The following is a 12,500-nucleotide window of genomic DNA, read 5'->3' on the forward strand; positions in this document are numbered from 1 at the left end:
GTGGCAGCCACACCCTCACACACACTCATTCACACACACACACACACACACACACACACACACACACACACACACACACACACACACACACACACACACACACACACACACACTATTTATACTCCGCCCACAACCCCCTTTCCTTATACAAGCCTCAGGTTTATTTGTGGGAATGATAGAGTTGTGTGTGTACTCACCTATTTGTTTGTCCTCGCCTATTTGTGCCTGCAGGATCGAGCATTGACTCTTGGATCCCGCCTTTCTAGCCATCGGTTGTTTACAGCAATGACTCCTGTCCCATTTCCCTATCATATCTCGTTTTAAAATTATGAAGAGAGTTTGCTTCCACAACCTGTTCCTTAAGTGCATTCCATTTTTTAAACTATTCTCACGCTAAAAGAATACTTCCTGATATCTCTGTGACTCATCTGAGTTTCCCGCTTCCACCCATGTCCCCTCGTTCTGTTACTATTCTGTGTGTGAACATTTCGTTTATTTCCACTTTGTCAGTTCCCCTGACTATTTTATACGTTCCTATCATATTACCCCTCTCCCTTCTTTTTTTTAGTGTCGTAAGGTTCAGTTCCTCCAAGTGCTCTTCATATCCCATCCCTCGTAACTCTGGGACGAGCCTCGTCGCAAACTTCTAAACCTTTTCCAGTTTCCTTATGTGTTTCTTCAGGTGGGGACTCCATGATGGGGCGGCATACTCTAAGACTGGTCTCAAGTAGGCAGTGTAAAACGCCCTAAATGCCTTCTCACTTGGGTTTCTGAATGATGGTCTAACTTTTGCCAGTGTAGAGTACGCTGCTGTTGTTATCCTATTTATATGTGCCTCAGGAGATAGATTAGGTGTTACGTCCACGCCCAGGTCTCTTTCTCGAGTCGTCACAGGTACGCAGTTCCCCTTCATTGTGTACTGTCCCTTTGGTCTCCTATCACCTAATCCCATTTCCATGACTTTACATTTGCTCGTGTTGAACTCCAGTAGCCATTTCTCTGACCATCTCTGCAACCTGTTCAAGTCCTCTTGGAGGATCCAACAATCCTTATCTGTCACAACTCTTCTTAATCCGTGTGTGTGTGTGTGTGTGTGTGTGTGTGTGTGTGTGTGTGTGTGTGTGTGTGTGTGTGTGTGTGTGTGTGTGTGTGTGTGTGTGTGTTCACGTAGTTGTGCTTGTGGAGGTTAATAGGAATAATACAGAATGTTCTTTAAATATACACAGAGATAGTGTATCCTGTATCATATACACCAGGGCTGTATCATTATACATGAGGAAGGACTCCTCAGCTGGGCCTGGAGCTGAGAGAGGCCACCAATCAAGGAATGCTTGACTGGCGTTTCTTGGCCCTCAGGACTGGCGAAATGGCGGCTATATATGTGTTAATATATGTATTGTGTGGTGGCAGAGAGCGAGGGCGGCGGCGGCGGGAAGGAGCTGCCTACCCGCGCCCACCGTGACCAGCGTCTGAGGGAGCGTCTGGCCCTTGTACGTCCGCCCCACCGGACCACACCCAGGTGAGTGTTACTCTTGTGTGTTGATGTTGGGTTAGATTCAGCTGCGCGGGACGGGGGGGGGAGTTGCGAGCAGCGCAGGCTATGGCTGCTTGCCGCTCCTGTGCCAGGCAAGTCCCGTAGTGGACTTGCCTGCCACAGGAGCGGCGGCTGTGACTGGTTTGGGGTTGATGTTTTGACTTGATGGTGGCTCTTTGTACGGCTGTTGCTCCACACTAGACTTGCGACAAGGCTGTTCCCGGCACTGGCAAGAGTTAGTGTACAGTTCAGGTAACTCTACTTTTGTGCCTGTAGGTTAGTACTAGGGAAGATATGATAGGCCTGTCCACACACACACACACATATATATTATATATATATATATATATATATATATATATATATATGTCGTACCTAATAGCCAGAACGCACTTATCGGCCTACTATGCAAGGCCCGATTTGCCTAATAAGCCAAGTTTTCCTGAATTAATATATTTTCTCTAATTTTTTTCTTATGAAATGATAAATCTACCCATTTCATTATGTATGAGGTCAATTTTTTTTTATTGGAGTTTAAATTAACGTAGATATATGACCGAACCTAACCAACCCTACCTAACCTAACCTAACCTATATTTATAGGTAAGGTTAGGTTAGGTAGCCAAAAAAAGCTAGGTTAGGTTAGGTTAGGTAGGTTAGGTAGACGAAAAAACATTAATTCATGAAAACTTGGCTTATTAGGCAAATCAGGCCTTGAATAGTAGGCTGAGAAGTGCGTTCTGGCTATTAGGTACGACATATATATATATATATATATATATATATATATATATATATATATATATATATATATATATTAAAAACAAACTTTGTAGCTTCAGTGCTTCAGTAGCAAATAAGGTCAGTCGAGACAATTAAAAGAACGAGGCCATTTCCTATGTATAGTCCCAGTGTGACACGTAGGCCTATGTATAGTCCCAGTGTGACACGTAGGCCTATGTATAGCCCCAGTGTGGATTCAAAATATGAAAGTAAATTTAGGAAAACATTTCTTAAGAGACAAAGCTGGGAGCACAACTCGCCCCGCAAGCACAACTAGGTGAGTATGTACGCGCACACAGGGCCTAGCGGCCGAGTGGGCAGCGCTCTGGGGTTGTAGCCTATGGGCCCGGGGTTCGATTCCAGGCCGAAGCAGAAACAAATGAACAGTTTCTTTCACCCTGATGCCCCTGTTCACCTAGCAGTAAATAGGTACCTGGGAGTTAGACGACTGCTTCGGACTGCTTCCTGGGAATGTGTGCGCGCGTGAGAGAGAAATATAGGTTGTAAATATGATAGGTCGCAAGTCAGACAACAGACGCTAAGGTGGGGTCCAAGAGCTAACAGCTCGAACCTACAGGTACTAGTAGTAAATAGAGATAGTAAATAAACACACACACGCACGCATGTAAATGCACACACACACACACACACACACATATATGCTGGAGCAGGCGTGTTAAGCAACCAGGGGCAGCGACAACAGGGTATTACCCGGCTCAGTTCTCTATGCTTGGGCACGGGGTCTCTGCCCCCACTCCCCCTACTCCATGCCCACCCACCGCCGGGGGCCCACACCATGGCGTCACCCCTGCACCAGCTGCTGCTACTGCTACAGGGCCCCTTCAAGGCGGGGCCCAGGCACCACAGTCATCCTTAATGTGTGATGTTTCATACCAGCCTACACTGAGGAGACTGTGACCTGGGGTGGTGGTGTTGGACGGTCCCGCCAGGCTTACTGACACCAAGTGATATACTGAGGCGTGTGTGGTTGTGGGTTGTGTGTGTGTGTGTGTGTGTGTGTGTGTGTGTGTGTGTGGTGTGTGTGTGGTGTGTGTGTGGTGTGGTGTGTGGTGTGGTGTGTGTGTGGTGTGTGTGTGGTGTGTGTGTGGTGTGTGTGTGTGTGTGTGTGTGTGTGTGTGTGTGTGTGTGTGTGTGTGTGTGTGTGTGTGTGTGTGGTGTGTGTGTGTGTGTGAGAGTTGTGTTTGTGGCTTGGTGTGTGTGTACTCACCTAATTGTGCTTGCGGGGGTTGAGCTCTGGCTCTTTGGTCCCGCCTCTCAACCGTCAATCAACAGGTGTACAGGTTCCTGAGCTTATTGGGCTCTATCATATCTACACTTGAAACTGTGTATGGAGTCAGCCTCCGCCACATCATTTCCTAATGCATTCCATTTGTCAACCACTCTGACACTAAAAAAGTTCTTTCTAATATCTCTGTGGCTCATTTGGGCACTCAGTTTCCACCTGTGTCCCCTAGTGCGTGTGCCCATTGTGTTAAATAGCCTGTCTTTATCTACCCTCTCAATTCCCTTCAGAATCTTGAATGTGGTGATCATGTCCCCCCTAACTCTTCTGTCTTTCAGCGAAGTGAGGTTTAATTCTCGTAGTCTCTCCTCGTAGCTCATACCTCTCAGCTCGGGTAATAGTCCTGTTGACAAACCTTTGTACCTTTTCCAGTTTAGTCTTATCCTTGACTAGATATGGACTCCATGCTGGGGCTGCATATTCCAGGATTAGCCTGACACATGTGGTATACAAAGTTCTAAATGATTCCTTACCCAAGTTTCTGAATGCCGTTATTATGTTGACCAGCCTGGCATATGCCGCTGATGTTATCCTTTTGCTATAGGCTGCAAGGGACAGGTCTGGCGTGATGTCAACCCCCAAGTGTTTTTCTCTCACTCTTGAAGAATTTCCTCTCTCAGATGATACCTAGTATCTGACCACCTGCTCCCTACACCTATCTTCATTACATTGCATTTGGTTGGGTTAAACTCTAACAACCATTTGTTTGACCATTCCTTCAGCTTGTCTAGGTCTTCTTCGTCAGCAAACATTGAGAGAAATGAATCTATACCCTCCGGGAGATCATTTACATATATCAGAAACAAGATAGGACCGAGTACAGAGCCCTGTGGGACGCCACGTGTGTGTGTGTGTGTGTGTGTGTGTGTGTGTGTGTGTGTGTGTGTACTCACCTAGTTGTACTCACCTAGTTGTGTTTGCGGGGGTTGAGCTCTGGCTCTTTGGTCCCGCCTCTCAACCGTCAATCAACAGGTGATTGTGTGTGTGTGTGTGTGTGTGTGTAATAGAGGTGATGGAACATACGGCAGAGAGAGAGACAGAGAGACAGACAGAGATAGACAGATACAGACCTCTCAGCACAAGGCAGGAATCGGGGGGGGGGGGAGTGTACGGTCTGCTGTAAACGGCCCAGCAGACAGGAGCAAGGAGGTGACGGCATCAGACACTACCTCAAGCAGGCGTCTGCTGGAAACCTCCGGACTTATAATGTGAAACTGGAGCGTGCAAGCACACGCACAAGAGTGCATCAAAGTAAGCACTCCACGCTGTGTGCATGCTCACACACGCACGCACTCTCTCACACACACACACACACACACACACACACACACACACACACACACACACACACACACACGCACGCTCGCACGCACGCTCATCTGCCCCGGCGGCCAGGCAGGCACGAACACACGCAAGCACACGCTTCCTGGCAGTGAGTCATGGGTAAATATTTACACTTGGTGTCTGGGATGGAGAAGGGGGGGGGGGCGTGTGGGGGGGGCATGGGGGAGGGGAGGGGAAGAAGGGCTGGAGGCAGGGGTGTTAAATTTGAGGTGCAGGATAACAGGCTGCGCAGGATAACAGGCTGCGTAGGATAACAGGCTGCGCAGGATAACAGGCTGCGCAGGATAACAGGCTGCGCAGGATAACAGGCTGCGCAGGTTGCAGCGTTGTCCTCCCTCACACACACACACACACACACACACACACACATAACTCACTCACACTCACTCTCACTCACACTCACTCACTCTCACTCTCACTCTCTTGACGTGGCGGATATCTCACGTGACGTGTGCGGTTCTACGGCGGTCCGCCAAGCGGGGGTTCTCACGGCAGCGGTTCAAGGAGAGCTAAAATAAGCCCCCGGTGCACACGTAACCAGACTGTCACAATATTCCCGCTCATGCCTCACCGCCGCACAAGAGGCGCCTGGCCAACAGGAGACCAAGCCGCAAAAAGCAATAAGGTCTGTTTTATAAAATACAAAAGCAGGATTTTCGACCGTTTGAGGCCAGCACTGGCGGTCTACCTGACAGGGGGGGGTGGGGAGGGGGGGGGGGGGGCTGACGTGACTCACTCCTCCACGCGCATGCGCAAGCAACCCTTCATATTGCGAAAAAAATTACAAAAAAAACGGGTGGATTTCAACATGTAATTAAACACAAGGACCGCCTTCAAGTGTCTTGAGAATTATCTCGGATATTTATCATTCTGGTGTGTATCGCCTGGAGGCCCTTCCCTCTCCCTCCCTGCCCCCCTACTGGGTTGCGCCTGACGTTCCTCATTCACACACAATTGAGGGAGATTAGGTTGGCTTAGTGGTTGTTCACCAGTATCATGAGTAAGTGACACTGGCCGGCGGGCTGAGTCATAGTTCCAACTGAGCTGGTATGAATTATGGCAGCTTAAATCCCCATCCCTTCCCCTCCACCACCACCTTTACTCCGTGTCAAGACGACTTCTGTCGTCGTCAGCAGCAGGCCGTGTCGTCGTCAGCAGCAGGCCGTGTCGTCGTCAGCAGCAGGCCGTGTCGTCGTCAGCAGCAGGCCGTGTCGTCGCCAGCAGCAAGCCGTGTCGTCGCCAGTAGCAGGCCGTGTCGTCGCCAGTAGCAGGCCGTGTCGTCGCCAGTAGCAGGCCGTGTCGTCGCCAGCAGCAGGCCGTGTCGTCGCCAGCAGCAGGCCGTGTCGTCGCCAGCAGCAGGCCGTGTCGTCGCCAGCAGCAGGCCGTGTCGTCGTCAGCAGCAGGCCGTGTCGTCGTCAGCAGCAGGCCGTGTCGTCGTCAGCAGCAGGCCGTGTCGTCGTCAGCAGCAGGCCGTGTCGTCGTCAGCAGCAGGCTGTGTCGTCGTCAGCATCAGGCCGTGTCGTCGTCAGCATCAGGCCGTGTCGTCGTCAGCATCAGGCCGTGTCGTCGTCAGCATCAGGCCGTGTCGTCGTCAGCAGCAGGCCGTGTCGTCGTCAGCAGCCCATGACTGACATTTGGACAGGTTGGGGGCCCAGGAGAAGATGCTCGTAGTCCGCTGGCCCGGGTTGAGTAAGTCAGGAGAGCTGTGACGATGACGAGGAGAGAGAGAGTAGGGGGACGATGGGGCCTTAACGATGAAGGGGGTGACGACGAGGTGGTGGGGAGGAGGGTTGGGGACGTAAGCCACCCCCCAACCTTCTCTCTCCCCCCCACCATTTCGACAACTTTCCCCCCGGGGCGTGAGGTGGTGGTCTCGACAACAACATTGTCTGGAGCCATTTCTCTGGTGGGTGAGTCAGTCGGCTCCAGTCCCGGTAACTGGGGCGTGAAGTGCAGCATTGTTCACATACTCACACACACACACACACTTGGCTCACAAGATACCAACTCATTCGCCTGCGTGCCACATGTGCGCTGGCAAATACACTCGCATGTATGCATTGCGCCACACATGTGCTCTCGTCTGATAGGCATGACATAGTTAATTCGTCATATAATTAGACGTAGCGAGACATTCGTCAACATTTAGAGATGACGTAATCCCTAAGCCTGGCTTGGCCTTCAGGAGGCCTTCAGGAAGCCAAGCCGGGCTTAGGCGATTGAATACGAGGCTACGAAGAGGGCGGCTTGGCGCGCCTAGCCTCGTACCCTAGCAATAGTCTCCAGTCGCCGCAGAAGGAGAGGCGCTGGCATGTTTTGACGGGGCCGGTGGCGTCACTCCGGAAATACCTGCGCGACCACTAGTGAGAAGAGCTCCCCAAGGGTTGTGCCCGCCCAGTACAAGCCTCCTGTTGTTGTTGTAGATTCAGCTACTGGGAACAAAAAAGTTGCAAGTAGCACGGGCTATGGCGAGCCCGTAGTGAACTTACCTGGCACAGGAGCGGAGCTGTGACTGGCCCCCACAAACCCCGCCATAATGCTGGCTTCTTATACTGTCATTACGAGGCTACTGTGGAGGGCTGGGATGGTGAGTTAAGAGGGCCGCACCACCACTTGGCCGGCCCAGGGGCTTGCGTGCACCCACTGAGCATGATGGCCTAGGGGGCCCAGCCCAGCCGTAATTATCATCTTTAGCCGTGTACCAGGCTACTGTTCGATTCAGATTACCCACTGATAAGTCGCCCAAGGTCACCTGCCGCTGTGGGAATGTTGACTTGCAGGCGAGGTGGGGCGGAGTGGGGGGGGGGGGGCAGCATTCGTGTGTGTGCGCGGACAAGGCAGTAATTGGCCTCACGGGGGGGGGGGGGAAGAGTTAACAGCAGGGCAGATGGGGGAGTTTTGTGCCCTGTCTAGCACACTTGGCCAGCTGGTGCAGGGGTTGGTGGTCCTCTGTAGCAGCTGGTCTATACCTGGTGAGGCCTGAGGCGTTGGCGATGCTGGGAGATGGAGCGTGCCCCCCACCCCCAGCATGTGAGGGGGACACGTAGGTGGGACACATCTCCCACCAATGCTGGGAGATGGAGCCTGGAGTGGTGAAGGCTGCAGGTTGTGTGTGTGTCCTGGCACTGCCTTCAATTCTGTCTTGGATCTGGGCGTTGTTGTGGTGTCTAGACCGATGCCAGCACCCCCGCCCCGCCGCCCCGCCGCCCGGGGACCCACCACCACTATGCTACACTTACTGGGATATTCTCTCTCTATATGTTGAACTTTTCCAGGTTCTCCTGGCGACCCTTGGACGCAGCCTGTTTATTGTGCACCCCATCCCTCACAAGGCTTCCTTCCTCCCTCACAAGGCTTCCTTCCTCCCTCACAAGGCTTCCTTCCTCCCTCACAAGGCTTACCCCTCCCTCACAAGGCTTCCTTCCTCCCTCACAAGGCTTCCTTCCTCCCTCACAAGGCTTCCTTCTTCCCTCACAAGGCTTCCTTCTTCCCTCACAAGGCTTCCTTCTTCCCTCACAAGGCTTCCACTTCCCTCACAAGGCTTCCCCTTCCCTCACATGACTTCCCCCACCCTCACAAGACTTCCCCCTCCCTCACAAGGCTCCCCCCCCAAGCATTACTCATAACCACGATGCGAGAGAAACTCAACTTTCACTTCGGTGCTGTTATGTTTCAGTGTTATTTCCTTAAAGCTTCGCCTTGATTCCTGGAGCCGGACTCTCACCGTGGCGTCGCCTCCCACCAGACGCCAGGGGCCGGACCCTCACCGTGGCGTCGCCTCCCACCAGACGCCAGGGGCCAGACCCTCACCGTGGCGTCGCCTCCCACCAGACGCCAGGGGCCGGACCCTCACCGTGGCGTCGCCTCCCACCAGACGCCAGGGGCCGGACCCTCACCGTGGCGTCGCCTCCCACCAGACGCCAGGGGGCCGGACCCTCACCGTGGCGTCGCCTCCCACCAGACGCCAGGGGCCGGACCCTCACCGTGGCGTCGCCTCCCACCAGACGCCAGGGGCCGGACCCTCACCGTGGCGTCGCCTCCCACCAGACGCCAGGGGGCCGGACCCTCACCGTGGCGTCGCCTCCCACCAGACGCCAGGGGCCGGACTCTTATAGAAAGTCAGTAGGAGCCATGAAGAGAATTCGGACCCGCACACTGAGTACTCCCAAGCACACGCCCTACACCACGACATGGTCAAAACAATGTACAGGGTTCCTGAGGCTTCCACTGAAGCCTAATCAGGGGGTTCACTCACTGTCCCTCATGCACTCTGGCGGTGGTCCCTCATGCACTCTGGCGGTGGTCCCTCATGCACTCTGGCGGTGGTCCCTCATGCACTCTGGCGGTGGTCCCTCATGCACTCTGGCGGTGGTCCTGCAGTTCACCCTCTCAACACTTCTCTTCAAAAGAATATCATCAGAGGAATATGCCTGGTACACCACACATGCCAGACCCGTACAGGAGACATGACCACCACTTACAAAATTCTTAGGAATTGACAGAGTAAATAAAAAATAAACTATTTAGCTTGAGTGAAGAGATCCAGGCGAGGAGGACTGGCATGGAGGGAGAGGGGGGGGCACTGTTCCCCTCAAGGCATGTGTGTGATGGGGTGATGCAGGGTACACATGTGTGTCTGTGTCCAGGTGTGTGGCAGCGTGTGAGTGTCAGGTGAGGTGTGCTCTCCCCCCCCCCCCTCTCACGTAACACACCTACCTCCCGTTACGGTAGAGGTGACAAGTGAGTCACTACTGTTGTGTAACCCGCTGCCTCCCTCTCTGCTCTTGTGGCTCTGCATGTCTGCTTTGTGACAACCGCAGCACTCCCATGGTGCCACGCTCGTCATGGTGCCACGCTCCTCTTGCCGGTGCCACGCTCCTCTTAGGCATAGGACCTCTGGAGGATTTTATCATATTGTTTATATTTAGGCCAAGTGTTGACATGTGACCCCTTACAAAGGTTTATGAGAGATATCTTTGTTTACAGATAATGTAACGGGGCTGAAAATTTGGAAAGTGACGGGATTTGGGTCCGTGACGGACCCTTAACAAGTCCAGGACGGTCCGAAACGTGGCCCCCTTTCCCTACGGTCTTTCTTACTGTGTGTGAGACGCTGGTCTGATCTCGTAGTTTAATGGACATGTTTCAGTCTTGCTTTTCTGTGGGGGGATAATCTTGAATATTGAACTACGCTGCTTGGTCGTAGCCTTGCTTTTGGCCTTTTCTTGGCCTTGCTTTTTGGTCTTGCGTCTTGGTCTTGCGTCTCACATCGCGTCTTGGCCTCGCGGACACTGGTCAGAACTGGACATTCTGGTCTCTCTAATATGTGTCCACACGTGGACCATGAAGTGCGTCTCGCCAGGAATAAAAGTGTTTCCCACACATTTGTACAAGTGTTGAATTTTGTCCATCCCTAACAAGTTATTAGGCATTATTGAAACCAAGGAGTTTTACCCTATAGAGTACACCTGCCTCTTAAGACGAAAAGCGTCGCACAGATCAGTATTTGGCTGCCACAATATAGAGAGAGTGAAGGCGAGAAGAGTGAAGGAGCTCTGGAGACGGAAGAGTGTCTTGGAAGTAAGCTAGGGCGGCTGGCAGGCAGGCAGGCAGGCAGGCAGGCAGGCAGGCAGGCAGGCAGGCAGGCAGGCAGGGAGCCAGGCAGGGAGCCAGGCAGGCAGGCAGGCATGGCCCCCTCACACTCTTGTGAACCTGTGTGTTCACCACGACTCTCCAGACTAACGGATTATAACGGAAAACCGGGGATGGGGAGCTACCGCTCGACCAGCAAAGAACATGTATACATGTTCTCATATATGTGCTGTATGCGTGTATGCGCATACATGCTCGCTGAGCAAAATCAATAGCGTTGATGTTCCACACAATGATGACTAGCTCAGTGCGCGCTACCATGGATCCCCACCCACCCCTCGCACATGCACGCACACACCCCCACACACACAGATCTAATTCTTGACCCACAAACAGGTATGCTCACCTGGTGACGATCCACAACACTACAAAACACAGCCCTTAAGAAAAACAAAAACAGTAGATACACACAGTATCTAGAGGACACAGAGGACACAGCGAGCCAGGGGCCAGATTCACGAAAGCACATACGCAAGGACTTACGAACCTGTACATCTTTTCTCAATCTTTGGCGGCTTTGTTTCCAATTATTAAACAGTTTACAAGCATGAAAACTTCCCAAATCAACTGTTGTTATTGTTATAAACAGCCTCCTGGTGCTTCGGAGCTCATTAACTGTTTAATAATTGTAAACAAAGCCGCCAAAGATTGAGAAAAGATGTACAGGTTCGTAAGTGATTTCGTGAATCTGGCTCCAGTAACCCAGAGCCTCACGTCTCCTACACCAGCACGCGACTACTAAACACATTACACAATCTTCCGAGTTCTGGACTCTAGATGAGCCAGACCTTGTTTATGAAGCAGAAGAAGCACGGCTTCAGAGAGGGCGAGTCCTGCTTCGCCATCTTACTGGAAGGATTGAAGCAAGAGAAGGACGATAACGGGACACCACGATAGTGATAGTAGGGGGGTTCTGGATTGTTAAGAACTTATTTGTTATCTTGTAACACCACTAGAGCCTAGTGCTGCTACAAGGGTCAGTACTGGGCCTTATACTGTCCCTGATATACGTAAATGTTTGGAATGAGGAAGTTGATGCGTACATTTCAGGGCATGGGAGATGATGCAAAATAATTTTGAGTTATAACGCAAGGCGCAGCACGACCTGGTTATTAGAATTTCATCCAGATAAATGCAATGCAATGAGAACTGGAGAGGGAAAAGACTTCCTGGATTGCACAAAAGGATGATCTTCCAGCTTGTACAAGCCGTAGTCTGACACTAGAGACTCGCCTAAACATGACAACATCACACACAACTTATGGTAAACTGTCAAACATTAAGCAACCTATTGAAGGAAGCCTTCAGGGTAATGTTCACGACCTATGTGATACCCAGTGTGGAGGAAAGTCCCAAGATATGATTAGAAAAGGTCCTGAGGTATGCAAGGAGCCTCGAACCAGAACTGCGAGGCTTGCACTCTGAGGAACAGGTTGAAGCTGAACTTTACACTTGAGAGTAGAAGTCAAAGGAGAAATGATAACGACATGTAAGATTCTCAGGGCAATCGTGAAAGTGTTCAAATTAAAGGCGGAAAGAACAAGACTAATGACACACAGGGCGCCCCACAAAGTGTACACATGACACAGGGCGCCCCACAAAGTGTACACATGACACAGGGCGCCCCACAAAGTGTACACATGACACAGGGCGCCCCACAAAGTGTACACATGACACAGGGCGCCCCACAAAGTGTACACATGACACAGGGCGCCCCACAAAGTGTACACAGGGCGCCCCACAAAGTGTACACAGGGCGCCCCACAAAGTGTACACAGGACGCCCCACAAAGTGTACACAGGGCGCCCCACAAAGTGTACACAGGACGCCCCACAAAGTGTACACAGGACGCCCCACGAAGTGTACACAGAGCGCCCCACAAAG

General features: G+C 51.9%; 1 protein-coding gene across 1 annotated transcript in view; it reads left to right on the top strand.

The window, feature by feature from the left end:
- Positions 1-12,500, top strand: part of LOC138370624 (cell surface glycoprotein 1-like) — an 84,096-nt gene that overhangs the window by 4,672 nt on the left and 66,924 nt on the right. Inside the window, exon 2 of the mRNA XM_069335184.1 lies at positions 1,411-1,519. Coding sequence (XP_069191285.1) covers positions 1,411-1,519 — 109 coding nt within the window. The remainder of the gene's footprint in view (positions 1-1,410; positions 1,520-12,500) is intronic.

The sequence above is a fragment of the Procambarus clarkii genome, chromosome 32, assembly GCF_040958095.1.
Source record: "Procambarus clarkii isolate CNS0578487 chromosome 32, FALCON_Pclarkii_2.0, whole genome shotgun sequence".
NCBI classification, from domain to species: domain Eukaryota; kingdom Metazoa; phylum Arthropoda; class Malacostraca; order Decapoda; family Cambaridae; genus Procambarus; species Procambarus clarkii.